The sequence below is a fragment of the Neopelma chrysocephalum genome, unplaced genomic scaffold (genome assembly GCF_003984885.1).
Source record: "Neopelma chrysocephalum unplaced genomic scaffold, ASM398488v2 Primary Assembly neopelma1_42, whole genome shotgun sequence".
NCBI lineage: Eukaryota > Metazoa > Chordata > Aves > Passeriformes > Pipridae > Neopelma > Neopelma chrysocephalum.
The window spans coordinates 7,212,841-7,225,701 of record NW_020897700.1 but is presented as its reverse complement, the minus strand read 5'-3'; the positions used below and the strand labels follow the sequence as shown (position 1 = coordinate 7,225,701).

At 36.8% G+C, this 12,861-nt stretch overlaps 1 protein-coding gene across 9 annotated transcripts in view; it reads right to left on the bottom strand.

The window, feature by feature from the left end:
* Window positions 1-12,861, bottom strand: part of FAT1 (FAT atypical cadherin 1) — a 107,645-nt gene that overhangs the window by 34,267 nt on the left and 60,517 nt on the right. For 6 of the 9 annotated variants that reach the window (XR_003533171.1, XM_027676540.1, XM_027676541.1 and 3 more), the window contains exons 7-10: window positions 12,718-12,786; window positions 10,622-10,761; window positions 870-1,145; window positions 446-656 (exon numbers count right to left, since the gene is read on the bottom strand). Coding sequence is in view for 8 of the 9 variants with exons in the window: in XM_027676540.1 (XP_027532341.1) it covers window positions 446-656; window positions 870-1,145; window positions 10,622-10,761; window positions 12,718-12,786 (696 nt within the window). In the remaining variant the exon portion in view is untranslated. The remainder of the gene's footprint in view (window positions 1-445; window positions 657-869; window positions 1,146-10,621; window positions 10,762-12,717; window positions 12,787-12,861) is intronic. The other 3 variants (XM_027676539.1, XM_027676543.1, XM_027676544.1) reach the window with 1 other exon arrangement.

Here is a 12,861-nt window from a genome sequence, read left to right as displayed (position 1 = left end):
TACTTTCACATTATACTAAACATAAAAGCACTTGTCTCAGGCTCTTACTCTTTTCATCAAATCCTTGCTTTGCCTATGTCACAAAAAATATGACTTAACATTAGCAAAATAGAAAGCATTTTTTAGACCTGAATTTAATGCTTCTGTCATTTCTAAAGACCACACCCCTCTTAAGGGTTAAAAGATATCTTTTCCTCCTCCTCCTACTACAGTGTTCCAAATACACCTACAGGGTAACATAAATAGCTAAGGGATTGAGATGAATACTTGTAGTTTTCTTTTAAATGCTCTGAGGCTGTATTTTCAATACATCTCTCAGAATATGACGCTTAAACCTGCACCATCCCATTTTTTTACAGCCATGTTTTTACGTATCAACCGTTGAAACAAAGTATCAGCAGGCACTGTTTCAAAATAAACTGAAGATGTAAGAAAGTCAATATACCTGATTCAATAGAGTACATAATTTCTGCATTTTTCCCTTTGTCCTTATCTAATGCTGTAACCTGGAGTACTGCTGATCCAACAGCTGCTGACTCATACACCCGTCCTTCATACGCAGAGCTGGTGAACCATGGAGTGTGATCATTTGTATCACTAACATTAATGACGATTCTGGCGTAGTTACGCTTCACAGGAACATCTTGATCTCGAACCTGCAACAGTTAGCATATTACTAGTAATTGGCACTGTTATTTCAGTAGTTAATTAAATATGAGTAACAATTCAAGGTTCAATCTGTTCCAGTCACAGGGTCAAGGGCTGCATACAAATTAAACATACCAATAAATGTTTGAATTATGGGGACAAAAGACATTAAAAAGTATCTCTTTGCCATTGACAACAGAAGAAATCTTGTGTTTATTTACCATTATTGTAAGAATATGCTGGTTCATGGTCTCATGATCCAGTTTTTCTGACGTATAAAGAGAGCCAGTTGCAGGGTCCAGACGAAACTTTTTCAGACTGACAGGATCAGTGCTGCCCTGCATCGTATAAATCAGTTTATTCTTCTCATCTCTGTCTGTGGCACTGACTTGCAGAATTTCTGTCTCTGGTATGGTATCTTCAGGTATAACAACTTCATATTTTGAAGCAGAAAACTGAGGCCTGTGATTATTTGTGTCTATAACTTTGATGTACACCTGAAATGATATAATGGGAAGGGAAAAGCATTGATGATATATAGTAAACAGAGATGAAAGGAGGATATTTCATTAAAAATCAGACCATAATGATGAAATAATTCCACCACAAGACAATTTTATTTTTCTGGGAGCAGGAAAGATCCAAGAGGTATAGAGAAGACTCGTATTAAATCCAAATCTGCCTCACTTTCCCCAAAGTCAAACCAGAAAACTCTACGACCAGAAATGTCCTAGGTAAGATATCTTAAAGGGAATGATTTTTATCTAAAGCAAGACAAAAAGCAATTCCTTGGTAATTTTGGAATTAAAAAAAAATTAAAATTCTCAATATAGATCCCAGAGTGGGTAAAAATCCCTTTTTTGGTGCAAATTTAGAATTTTAAGCAACGTATTTTCAAGGCAGTGGATGCATTATACTCCTCCTTGCCCTCATGCAAAAACAATCCTCTTTCAGCTCCTTACATTTCCAAGCCTAGGCAAGAACAGAAAAGTGGTGAAATTCCCACAAAAGTATCTTATTTTGAAGAACTGCAGGTATTGTTTACTCTTCTCCAGCAATGTAGCACAATCTCAGCATAGCTCACTGGTCACCAATAAAATTTCCCTGAAGTCACAGTTAAATTAACTTGGATGCTTTAAATTGCTTTTTTCTGCAGAAGTTTAGCTGGCTTCACCTATGTGCAATGCTGGCAATGCTCTCTTTGAATAATAATGTTCACTGGAACCACACAAGATGCCTGCACACCCATTTGCCTTTCACAGCATCAAATTTTTGTATAAAAAGGGTAAGACAGTCAGCCACCATCCTATTCCTTTAACAGTGATAACATCAGATGAATAACTGCAATGCAGAGGAGTGGGAAAGTAAACAGCAAAGCTCCAACAACACACAACGAAATCCAAGTTCTTTATGTGCTGCACACAGTGCCTTCCCAAATCTTCGTTTGCGAAGCCTAGCCATGATGATGTGCTGCACATACAGCCATGCTTTTAACCATCCAGAGGTTAGGTGTCTTGTATAAATTTGTTAAGGACTATCAACAGGTATTTATGATAAGTGAGTTAAATTTGTTTTTGAAGATACTTATTGCTTTCCATTGGTAACTGCTAGAGTCTACAGATGTAATTCAGACAAGGTACCAAACTGCATGCAGTAGAAAACTAGATGAGATGAATCCTGATGGTGGTAAATAATTAGGAAAAGTCATACCTCTTGCTATAGGAAGAGAAAACTTTACCCTTATAAAACTGGTGTCTTATATTAAAACTTGTACTAAGAAAAAACAGGTGTTAAGATTATCAACAGGAGTCATACAAATTCCTAAAATATTTATTTCAGATGGGGGCTATTAGCCCAGGTTGCAACTACTACTCTAAGCTCCAAAACAACAAGTTTGTCCTAATAGTGAATTTTACAGGCTGAAAACATTTAAATAACTTCCAGAGAGGCACAGGCAGTCCTTGAATATATCCTACAAATCCTACCAACAGTAGAGGAAACTGTTGGAAGGATTTAATTCCAAGTAACAACAAAAGGACTTCTGCAACTAAGTAATGAAGTCCTGTATCACCAGGGAGACTGATTAATGGAAGTGAGAATCAAGAAACACAACAGGGTGTGAAATTCTTCGGATAACTTTATATTATAAGATAGGAAAGTACTCCCAAAAACTGGGATTTGCCAACTCTGGTAGCTGAAGAAAATGTCACCAGAAAGACTGTTTTCACTGAGAATTTCAATTGGATAATAAAAAAGAACAAACAAGCATATGAAGGGAATATAGGAATAGAGATGAAGATGGCAAAGGTGGAATCTCAGGAGTCAGAAGCCAGATATGGAATAATAAGGCAGGTAAGGAATAAAAAGAGCTTTAAATTTATTTGAAACTGTCAAACAATCTGTGGGCAAGCAAGACCATCAGGAAATAAAAAGAACAATGAAGGAGTAGGAGAGCCTGTTCCAGATTACAATTTTGCCTCAGTCTTATTCATCAAGAACAATAGGGTGCATGACACTGCATGAAATAAAATAAATAAGCTACTAAATAGAAACAAGTCACCAAGACAAGATGGAAATCACCCTCATGTTCTGTTTGAAAGAGAGAGAGGTGATAATACTCCTAATGTGAGACTTGCTGTTAATAATACAGGGATCCACCTCCAGACCACCAGTCAGGGTGGAGAAGGGGGCATGCATGCACATGTACGTGTGTCCACAGCCTTTAAAAGCTTTTTAGTAGATGTAGTGTAAGGTTACTATGCATAATCCACAAAATAGTACACTTAGGGAAATGTTCATAAACATAGGTAGTTTTTCAGTGTTTTAAGCAGCCTGTTAGGATAAATACAGACTATCACCGCACAGGAAAATAATGCCTCCCACAATCTACTAGATTTCTCAGAAAACTGAAGAAGTATGAAAAAAACAAATCATTTGGCAGAGTGATAAAATCCCTTGCAAGATGTTGCTATGGAGACTAAGGAGTTTGGTTTTGTCATGGAATAGAAATCAATTAAAGAAAGGAAACAAAGAGCTGGAATAGATATTGACTTTCAGTGGGGAAAAAAAAATAATGGTAGGTGACCCAGGATGCATATTAGGACAAGTTTTTAAATACATTTACTACCAAATTCAACTGGAAAATGAAAAGCAAGAATGAATACTATCTTTAAAACGTGATCTTTTTATATTGTCATGATTAGAGAGGAGCAATAAAGCAACACAAGCACAGTTGTTGGTTTATTTTGAAGTTTTGTATAAATAAAATACATTTTAATGCCTCTTGGAAGAAGTAAGACAGAAGGGTCCAATACAGTCACTTACAAACAATTTGAGGAAAAGCACCTGCTCACTGAACACTGGTGGCTCAGGAAAATGAAAAATGACACCAAATGAAGATGACCAAGAAATTAAAAACAAACAAACCAGCAGAAAAACTCAACACTCAATACAAATCAAACCATAAAAGTATTTTTTTATAAATAAAAGGTTTAAAGGCCACGTACAATTACAACACTTCATTAATGGATATTATGTTTTCAAAATGAGCTCACAGAAATTTTTTTATTAAACTACTACCCCCAAGAGATTAAGTTCAGACTCAGAAAAACAGCAAGTATCAAATTTATGAATTTAAATTAAAATTTCTATTTAAATTCATGTCTATTTCCACCCCCAGATTAGGAAATAGAGAAACTTAGGTCAAAATTGGAGGTGAGAGGGTATGTAACTCCAGAGCAACTGTGACAGATCAATCTTCTGCTCTGAAGACATGCCCACCTGTGCTGCTGGTACTACACAAAATGAATACAGTAAAACAGCATTTCTAGAATGGAGCACCACAAAAACCATGGAAAGTACTAATTAAATGCCAGGAATGTAGTGACTGTGAAACCAACATTAGTACCTGCAGGACTAACCACATATCCAATGAAATAGCTTAACTGCAAAGTGATCTGTTGATCATAACATCATGATTTAGCATCAACTCTCTCTAGTATTAGCTAGTGAAGCAGTTAAAATGACACATAAGGAGACATCCTCCAAAAAGGTACTGTTGGACTGAACAGATAAGGAGACAGCTCCTCAAAATGTACAGCACTATTAAATATGAATGATTAACAAAAATATTTTTGCTAAGGAATAAACATGACTCAGTCACTACAAATGGTTTGCTCAGGTATTCTATTAGTTGTCAAATTACTTGTTGAGGCATGCAGTTTTTCTCCACAGTGGTAAACACAACTAGAAATATGCAATTTGTTATATAAATGCAATAATTTTAAATATACCCAAACCCTTAGATTCAAGTGAAAGGTGTTTAATCTACTGTACGATTGATTTCTCACCCACTAATGTTACTGCACAGATTCCAGTGGACAAGCATAACGTGAACTGATGGGCAACGTTTGGGTAACTTGTCTAACTGCACGCCAGAGTGCTTTAATAAGGCAAGCAGCAGATAGGGGAAAAGAAAGTACCCCCTTCTATTTGACACTCACTGGTGGGAATGTAGATCCACTCGAGCTTTAGGCCCTGCAATTCAAGAGAGATCGTGACAAAATGAAACTAATCCACTGAAAGGCCATTAAAATCACGGGGATCGAAAAGCTCTCAGTTCACTGTGTAAAGGAAAGGCTGCAGGAAAGAGAACAAGACTCTTCTCAGAGATATATAGTGAAAGGACAGGAGGTGACACTCGCATGCTCCAATGAGAGAAACTACAATTAGACATAAGAAAAAATTTTTCAAGCAGAGTTGTTAAACACCAATATAAAAGCAAGTCCAAAGAAGAAGTGGTGTGCCCTGTGTGAGACACTGGATTATTATATTAATTATTGGTTCCGACCAATTCAGTGGTGTGTGTGTGTGGAGAGCAAGGGACAGGTCGAATTTCACCCAGGTGAGGTAAAGTCCTGTCCCATACCCCACCCTCTGTGAGTCTCCCTGGGCAACTGTGGGGCACTGTCAGTCAAAAGCAGCCTGGGAGCACTGCCCCACACCACACCTTGGAGCCCCTGACCCAGTCCCAAATTGGCTGGCACACCAGAAGTCCCTCCCAGGGGTTGCAGGTGTGGCCCTGGGGGGCCAAAGCAAATAAAAGCAACATGTGCTCTCCATGTTTGTTGACCCTGCCATCTTTCTGGACTCCAGTAGGTGGTTGCATGCTGGATCTAGGGGTGGTAGCTATAATTTCCTCTTTTCCTCTCTCTTTCTTCACTTCTTCTCTTAATCTCCTTTCTTTTGGGTAGCTTGAGACCAGATGGGTTGGATTTTGCTAAGTTGTATGGGTTAGCATGTGCTAAATCAATGCTTTGTTGAATGCTTCAATTTGGTCGAATGTTGCCCTTCCAACATTCGCCAAGTTCCCTTATTTACTAAAAGTTTACCAGTAAAAGTATCTCCCAAGAAAACGTGCAGCTTTTCTCCTTTCCACTCTCTCTTATGGTTTTAAAAGAGCTGAAGGCTCTTCTGATAAAATTTTGTGAAGTCCTGTATATTTTTAAAGCATAAGCCCTTTAGCGAGCTTGTAGCTTGGAGCCTAGGGTCTTACACCCTGTCATCTCAGGCACTTAGAATCTGATGAGTTCCTGAACAACTTGATCAACTTTACAGCTTGCTCTGCTTTGAGCAGGAGTTTTAACTACATGAACTCCAGTGGCTCCTTCCAGTCTAAACTACTGAATAAATTACTAAGGAAACCCTACTTTCAAGTCAGGAATTTTTACTGAGGCTAAGTGACAGGTACTAGATGTGCAGTTTCCTTTTAAATATAAAAGGACAAAATTTTCATGTAAACTCTTAAGGACTTCAAATTAAATGAAAAGCAATTGAAGTAATAACTGGAAGTGCAATTTTAAAGACCCACACAGGAAAATATGGTTTAGTGTGCCTGAGAACAAAACACATTAATAACTTGTATTATTCTATAGTAACATGTATAATAAAAGCACCTATGGGACATTTCTCAATGAAATTATAAGACTAGATTCAAATGAAATATGCTAATATTATCTCTTTAGAAAGTGTTGCTCATTTAAGATGCACAGTATAGAAAAAAATAGAAATTAACAGACCATAATGTGATCGTTGAAATAAAATGCTCTGGAACTAAAGAAACTTCACTCATTTTGCAAGGATATACAAGGGCTGTGTTGCACAGCTGCCCCTCTGCTCGCAGTTCTCACTGAGAGCAATGCACACTGGTCATACAGAGAACAAAGCAGCCCAGGATTACTTTGAGGAAGGACATCAAATCTATTAATAATTTGGCAGGTGAAACCGAAATCTGCATAGAAATGCATTTATTACTAATAATTTGCAGAGGAGATACGTGCCATTGACAAAACATACTCAGTTAGCATTATTTAAACACAATGTTCCTTTGGATCGTTTTAATATTTTTTATTTACTGATTCCATATAGACTTTAAATTCTACCCCTCTCCCATAATTACACTATAGTTACACTGACATGTTTATAATAAATTTATAAACAAAAAGTTGTATTATCCAGAGATAATATAACTGCATTCCAGTTCTAAAATGTCTCTGTGGAGCAGAATGGTGATTGCAAGCAAAAATGCATTTTTAATAAATGAAGAATATTCTATACTTCATTCCCAAAGTATAATATCCATATAAATTTTGCATAAAGCAAGATTAAATATTCTGCAATAGCACAGCAATAGGTAAAATGTTCCAATTGGCTTTAAACCATCTGAAGTATTACTTTCAGTGAAAAAAAGTTGATAGACATAGCAATGACTGCAAGTGGCAATAGCTAGAAATAGGATTTTTTTCTTTCTTTTTTTTTTCTCCCCAAACAAATTTAGTAGTTCATATATTGTTACTTACAGCTTGTGAATAACCTTTTCTATTTCAGTACGTAAGTACATTGATTTGTGTTTCTTAATGATTTAATTTTTTTATTTTTTATTATTTTTTTATTTTTAATGACATTCCTTCCTAGTGTGACACTAGTTGTCTCTAACACCACTAGGTGTTGTAGGCCTGGAATTTGTCCTTGTTTTGCATCATGCATTTGGCATTTTAGATGCATGCAAAATTCTAATAGCCTCCCCGCCTACTACTGATTTTTCACAAAAGCTATTTAACTCAAGTCCTGAAAGAGTCAAATGCGCTACAGATGTTAATGGCCTGAGGCCAGCAAATGCCTTCCAGCTTAAAGTCAGATAAAATACACTGCTTTTACACAATAGGATTTTCATTTCTTGTGCCCCTCTTCAACTTCTTGCAAACGTCATTTTCAAATTAAATGTAAAATGACTTAATCTGCTGTTAATCAAGGTCTGTTAATTGTTTACTGTATATCCAGTGTTTACAGTAATTACTTTGTAAGCTAAAAGCTCTGTGCAGCATATTGTCATTCCTCATGTATGCACTCAGAATTCAGAACTTCTTTTGCCTGTCACTCCATTTTAACTGTTAATCAGCTCTTAGAAGAATCCAACAGCACATCAACACTCAACCTTTAATCACCATTATTTCAGCAATGAGTAAGGGAATTTACACACTGGCAGCCATAAATCACACCTTAAACTTTGATTTCATATCAACAGTTCATATCTGAAATGCATCCTTTGAATGATAGCCCTGAGGGTTATCCTAACAGATTAGTCCATTTGGGTGGGCTAGGAGTTATGGGGGAGATAAGAGAATCAGTTAAAATCAGGAATCTGTTCATGCACCAACAGTTGCAGAGTTTGAACTAGTCTGCACTCGTCAATCTGTACACCACAGTAATGTGAGACTCCAGCAGCAACAGCATAACTTGTGCTTATCCCACAAGCAGGACAAATGCAAGACAATGCAAAGGAAGCCTTTGTGCTTGTTTGTAACAGAAACCACAATCTCTGATCCTGCCAACTCTAACAGAGAGGAAAGGAAAAACATGAAAGTAAGTCATAGAAAAAGCCTTCACAGAGATGACAAATTTAAGACTACTACTCCAGTTCTTCTGGAGAAGAGTGCTGTGGTAAGTTTTCATAATGCTCACTCAGCTTTACAAAATGCTAAAATAACAAATGAATTTAAAGAAATTGGACAAAAGTTACACTGTGCATTTCCAAGAAGAACTGAATCGCATAACCCAGAGGAAGAGAAGGGGTGAGGGTTAAATTACTTTTATGACCTTCCAATCCTTGCTTGTTCTAAAATACAAAGCAGATTATGGTTCAACTGTGACAGCTCAGGATGTCTGCATAAATTCAGCTACATAAGCATCAGCACTGGATAGAACACCTGCAGTCATCTAGACCACATAGTAAGCCTTTAGTAGTCCCCAGACTACTCCAACACATTGCATAGTGGCATTTTTGACTGCATTTTTGGTAGAGGGAAGAGTGTGTGGAAAGCCTCTTGCTGTCTTTTTGACTTTTCTGGCAAAAAGAATTATCTTTTAGTTGGATTTGTGTATCTTCTCTTTTTTTTTCCAAAGTAATTCTTGCCTTCTATCCAGCATTCTGTAATCAGAAGTGAATTTGCTCAATATTTTTACTACAAGGCAATAAATTTACAGCAGGATTCTTCAAACCTCTTATGGTGTTCATCAGCACCAGAAGCAGTGGCACCATAGCTATGATAGCAGCAAGTTCCTACTGGGGAACATGTTGCTGTGTTTGAAGATTCATGGTCTAGAATCACTCACAATTGTCATCATTAAAGGAAAAGGCAGTTCTCATAGGAAACTGCTAAACTTCCAATCTTCTCCTATCAAATTTAGTCTATTTGAACTATTGAGCCTCCAGATATGCAGTCTGCTCAATAAAGATTGCGTTTAAGATCTAAACATTGACAAGAAACATCTTTTCCTCTGGCTAAAAGCAGGAAGACAACATTTAAGACATTAGAAAAGATAACAGAAAAACATATGTGCTGCATAGAAGGTGAACAACAAGAAATTGCATTTGTGACACAGATTTCTATTTACAGAAAAGACAGCAGCAACCCACTTATTGCTCTTTGAGTTCCTGAGGGGTAGGTCAATGATAGAGATATGTAACAGACACATTACTGCCCCAATCCAACAGTCTTTAACTTGTAAATAAATCCTTTCCCTTCTATTTGGAAGAAAAGTGGAGCTCCTCTATGTTCATGGCTCTATTCACAGCAACCTCAGCTAAACTTTATTTTCAAATATATTCAGGTTCTGGGCTGGGGAAAGAAACTAGATGGGAAAAACAGAAGGGATAGACATTATAACCTACTTTACTATGAGTTATTTCCAGTAGTGCCACAAAAGGCTTCTGTACCTTAAAGTGAACTTAGTAGTCCAACTGCAAAGAATTGCCACCACCGTAGAGCCCTAGTAGAGAGGTAATTTTAAAAAAATGGTTTGTCTGAGATTGCCAATCAATCTCCAAAAAGCAGCAATCTCTACCTCCACCAAAGCTAAAATAAAGTACTTAGGAAGATACGAAGAGATGTTATCATCTAAACCTTGTTTCTATATGTATACTATGCAGAAGGAGCAGTTCAGTTTCACAAAACATTACTTGGATGCTGTACAACTGGTCATCCACATCTTGCAGGTGGAGTGTAACCACAAAACTTTACAACGGTTGTCTCTAAATTTCAAGTACAGTAATCAAATTAGTGATTTTGGGGGAGCTGGAGTAGTAACTCATATAAGTAGTATTAATCTTTTTCTTGAGAGAAGATTATGCATGCAAGAGCTTAGTTTCTGTTTTCATTTAGTTAGCTGTAGGAACAGGATATAACTTAAAAGTTGTTGGTTGAAACTACAGCAGCGTAACATACAACCTTCCACCTAAACCACCAAACAACACGGCTCTATGAATATCAGAATCCACTTCTATTTTAGACAGTCTCTAATTTAGATAAACCATGTTCATTGTCCAGGATGAAAAAAACGGTAAAACACAACACTCTCCCCACCCTCCAGCTACACATTCCTTCTTCTATAAATGCTTCATTAGAAAGTCCATTACCTGAGTGCTGATAGATCTGGCTCCATCTGTTGCCTCTACTGTCAAGTTGTAATTTGATTTCTGTTCTGCATCAAGAGGCCTTGCGACAATGATAGTTCCAGTGCCCTTGTCCACATCAAAGCGACTGTCATAGTTGCCACCTTGTTCAGGAAATTGGGAGAGGGATAAATTAATAAAATGCATTATTGTTTCATTATTTTCATGTATGATCATGTTCTGTCTTCAGATGCTTAATGAAGGTGAAACTGTATATACATAGACTGATACATACATTTATTTTAAACACTTTGGGTTTTTTTCCTGGCAATGTGTGATATACTGCTACTTGTACATATTTAAAACTGAGTAGTTTTGGACAAAGCTGATTTGTCTGGCTCATGGGAAGTCTGCAGATAAATTCTTATTTGCAGGATTCTCAACTCCTTTTTTTTTAAAAAAGGAATTTAATGATTCCAGATAGCAGGAAATTGAGAATTACTGGATAAAATGTGACAGTTAATTTTGTGCAGATTGGGCTAATTAGTGAAAAAGATACTTTGTATCGAAATACAATAAAATTTTTAATCAGACATAAGTCAAATTTGTGTCTTTTGAAGCAGAGCACAAATTACTATATTCATATACAGCTATAGATAAGGTAGAAAAAGCAACGGTACCTTTGAGGAGTGCTCATCTCAACGTTGACTATCTAAAGAATTCACTATCTCACACCTACTGAGATAGGCAGGATTCAGATAAGTGTTAAATGTTTAAATGCCCAATGTTTAAATATAGCCAAGTTCCTTCTCTGAAGCAAATTATCTTAATTTCCCTTGTGAAACATTCAGATTACTCTTTGAGCAGTAGTTAAATGACTGTGCAGATCAATAGCCACACTCAGTCGTTTAAACATTTAATTGATCATCATCATCATGCCACCCAGAGCAGACTGTCCTGAGAATACAATGTCCATTCGGTCTAAATATTGTTAGCAATAATAAATGCTGCCATTTAACTACAACTGCTTTAGCCCTCTCAGTGAACTGCCTAAAACGGAAGAATCAATTTTTATTTTGGTCAAGCAAGTGCGGAATATGGCAAACCAATTTCTCCTAATTATGTGCACGTGTTTTTCTAATTATATTTTACAAAGATAGCAGATAGCATTCAGATATCATCTGAGTGCCTTTTTCTTTCCTTTAACAAGTTTTTACATGCTAAGCTTTGTAGATCACAAAATGCCTTTTATAAAAAGCCAAGGCTAGAAGCGAGAGGGTGAAGTTTCAAAGATTGCAAATTTGTACTTAATCCAAGAAAAAAACAGGAAATACTGAAATGAGCCCCCATTGACATGTAAAAAGGATTTCACCTTTAGAAGGTTCCACTGTATGACAAACATACCAGTTTAGGAAAGATGGGCTGGATTCTTCTTCACTGGATTTGAGATATTTGATAATGACCAACATTATGCAATTTTTCAAGTTTAACTGAAAGACAGCTCCTCTTACTGGCCCAGTAGCAGTTTCTGAATCACTCAGATAGAAACTGGAGAGCATAAAAGGCAGCAGCTTTTTCTTTTCTTAACAGGTGTACATTACTTTTTTAATAGGCTTTGTGCAATATGCCATCTTTAGAAAGTGAGTCTAGCTTTTCCTTTTATAATTGGCAGGCAAAACCATTTTCTCAGATGTCTCAATGAAGTCATCTGCATTTTAAGGGAAGGGTATGAGTCTGTTTAATCAGTTTTCCTGACAAAAAGACGGGGTCTCCAATCAAGTTTTTTTCCTTCCTTATCAAGAAAATCACAAAGGCCTTGCCGAACTTTTGTAGTAGTGGTGATATCTGGTGATCCACTGAAGCAGAACTCAACCCAAACTTCTGCACCTGGTACACTGAACGTGTAACAGCAACAGTTTTGGCCAAAGCCAAAACTGGATGCTCAGAATTGACGCTGTATAAATGTAATGACGACAAAACAAAACAAAAACGAACCTGTCACAAATGCAACCGTGAGCACTTTGATTTCCGAAGGGTTAATAAAATAAATAGTTTATAAATGTACGCTTTCATTTCAGATCTCATAATCTGGTAATAAATTATGTGATCTCAGCAGATACCTTCTGCTGTACAGTTCAGGTCACAAGCCATCTGAAAGATGTAAAATACTTCACTAGCAAGCTTGTCTTCTGGCTCAGCCAAAAAGAAAGAAAGCATGGAAAGCAAGCACAGAACACAAAGGAAAGCTGTCAATCAAATTCATT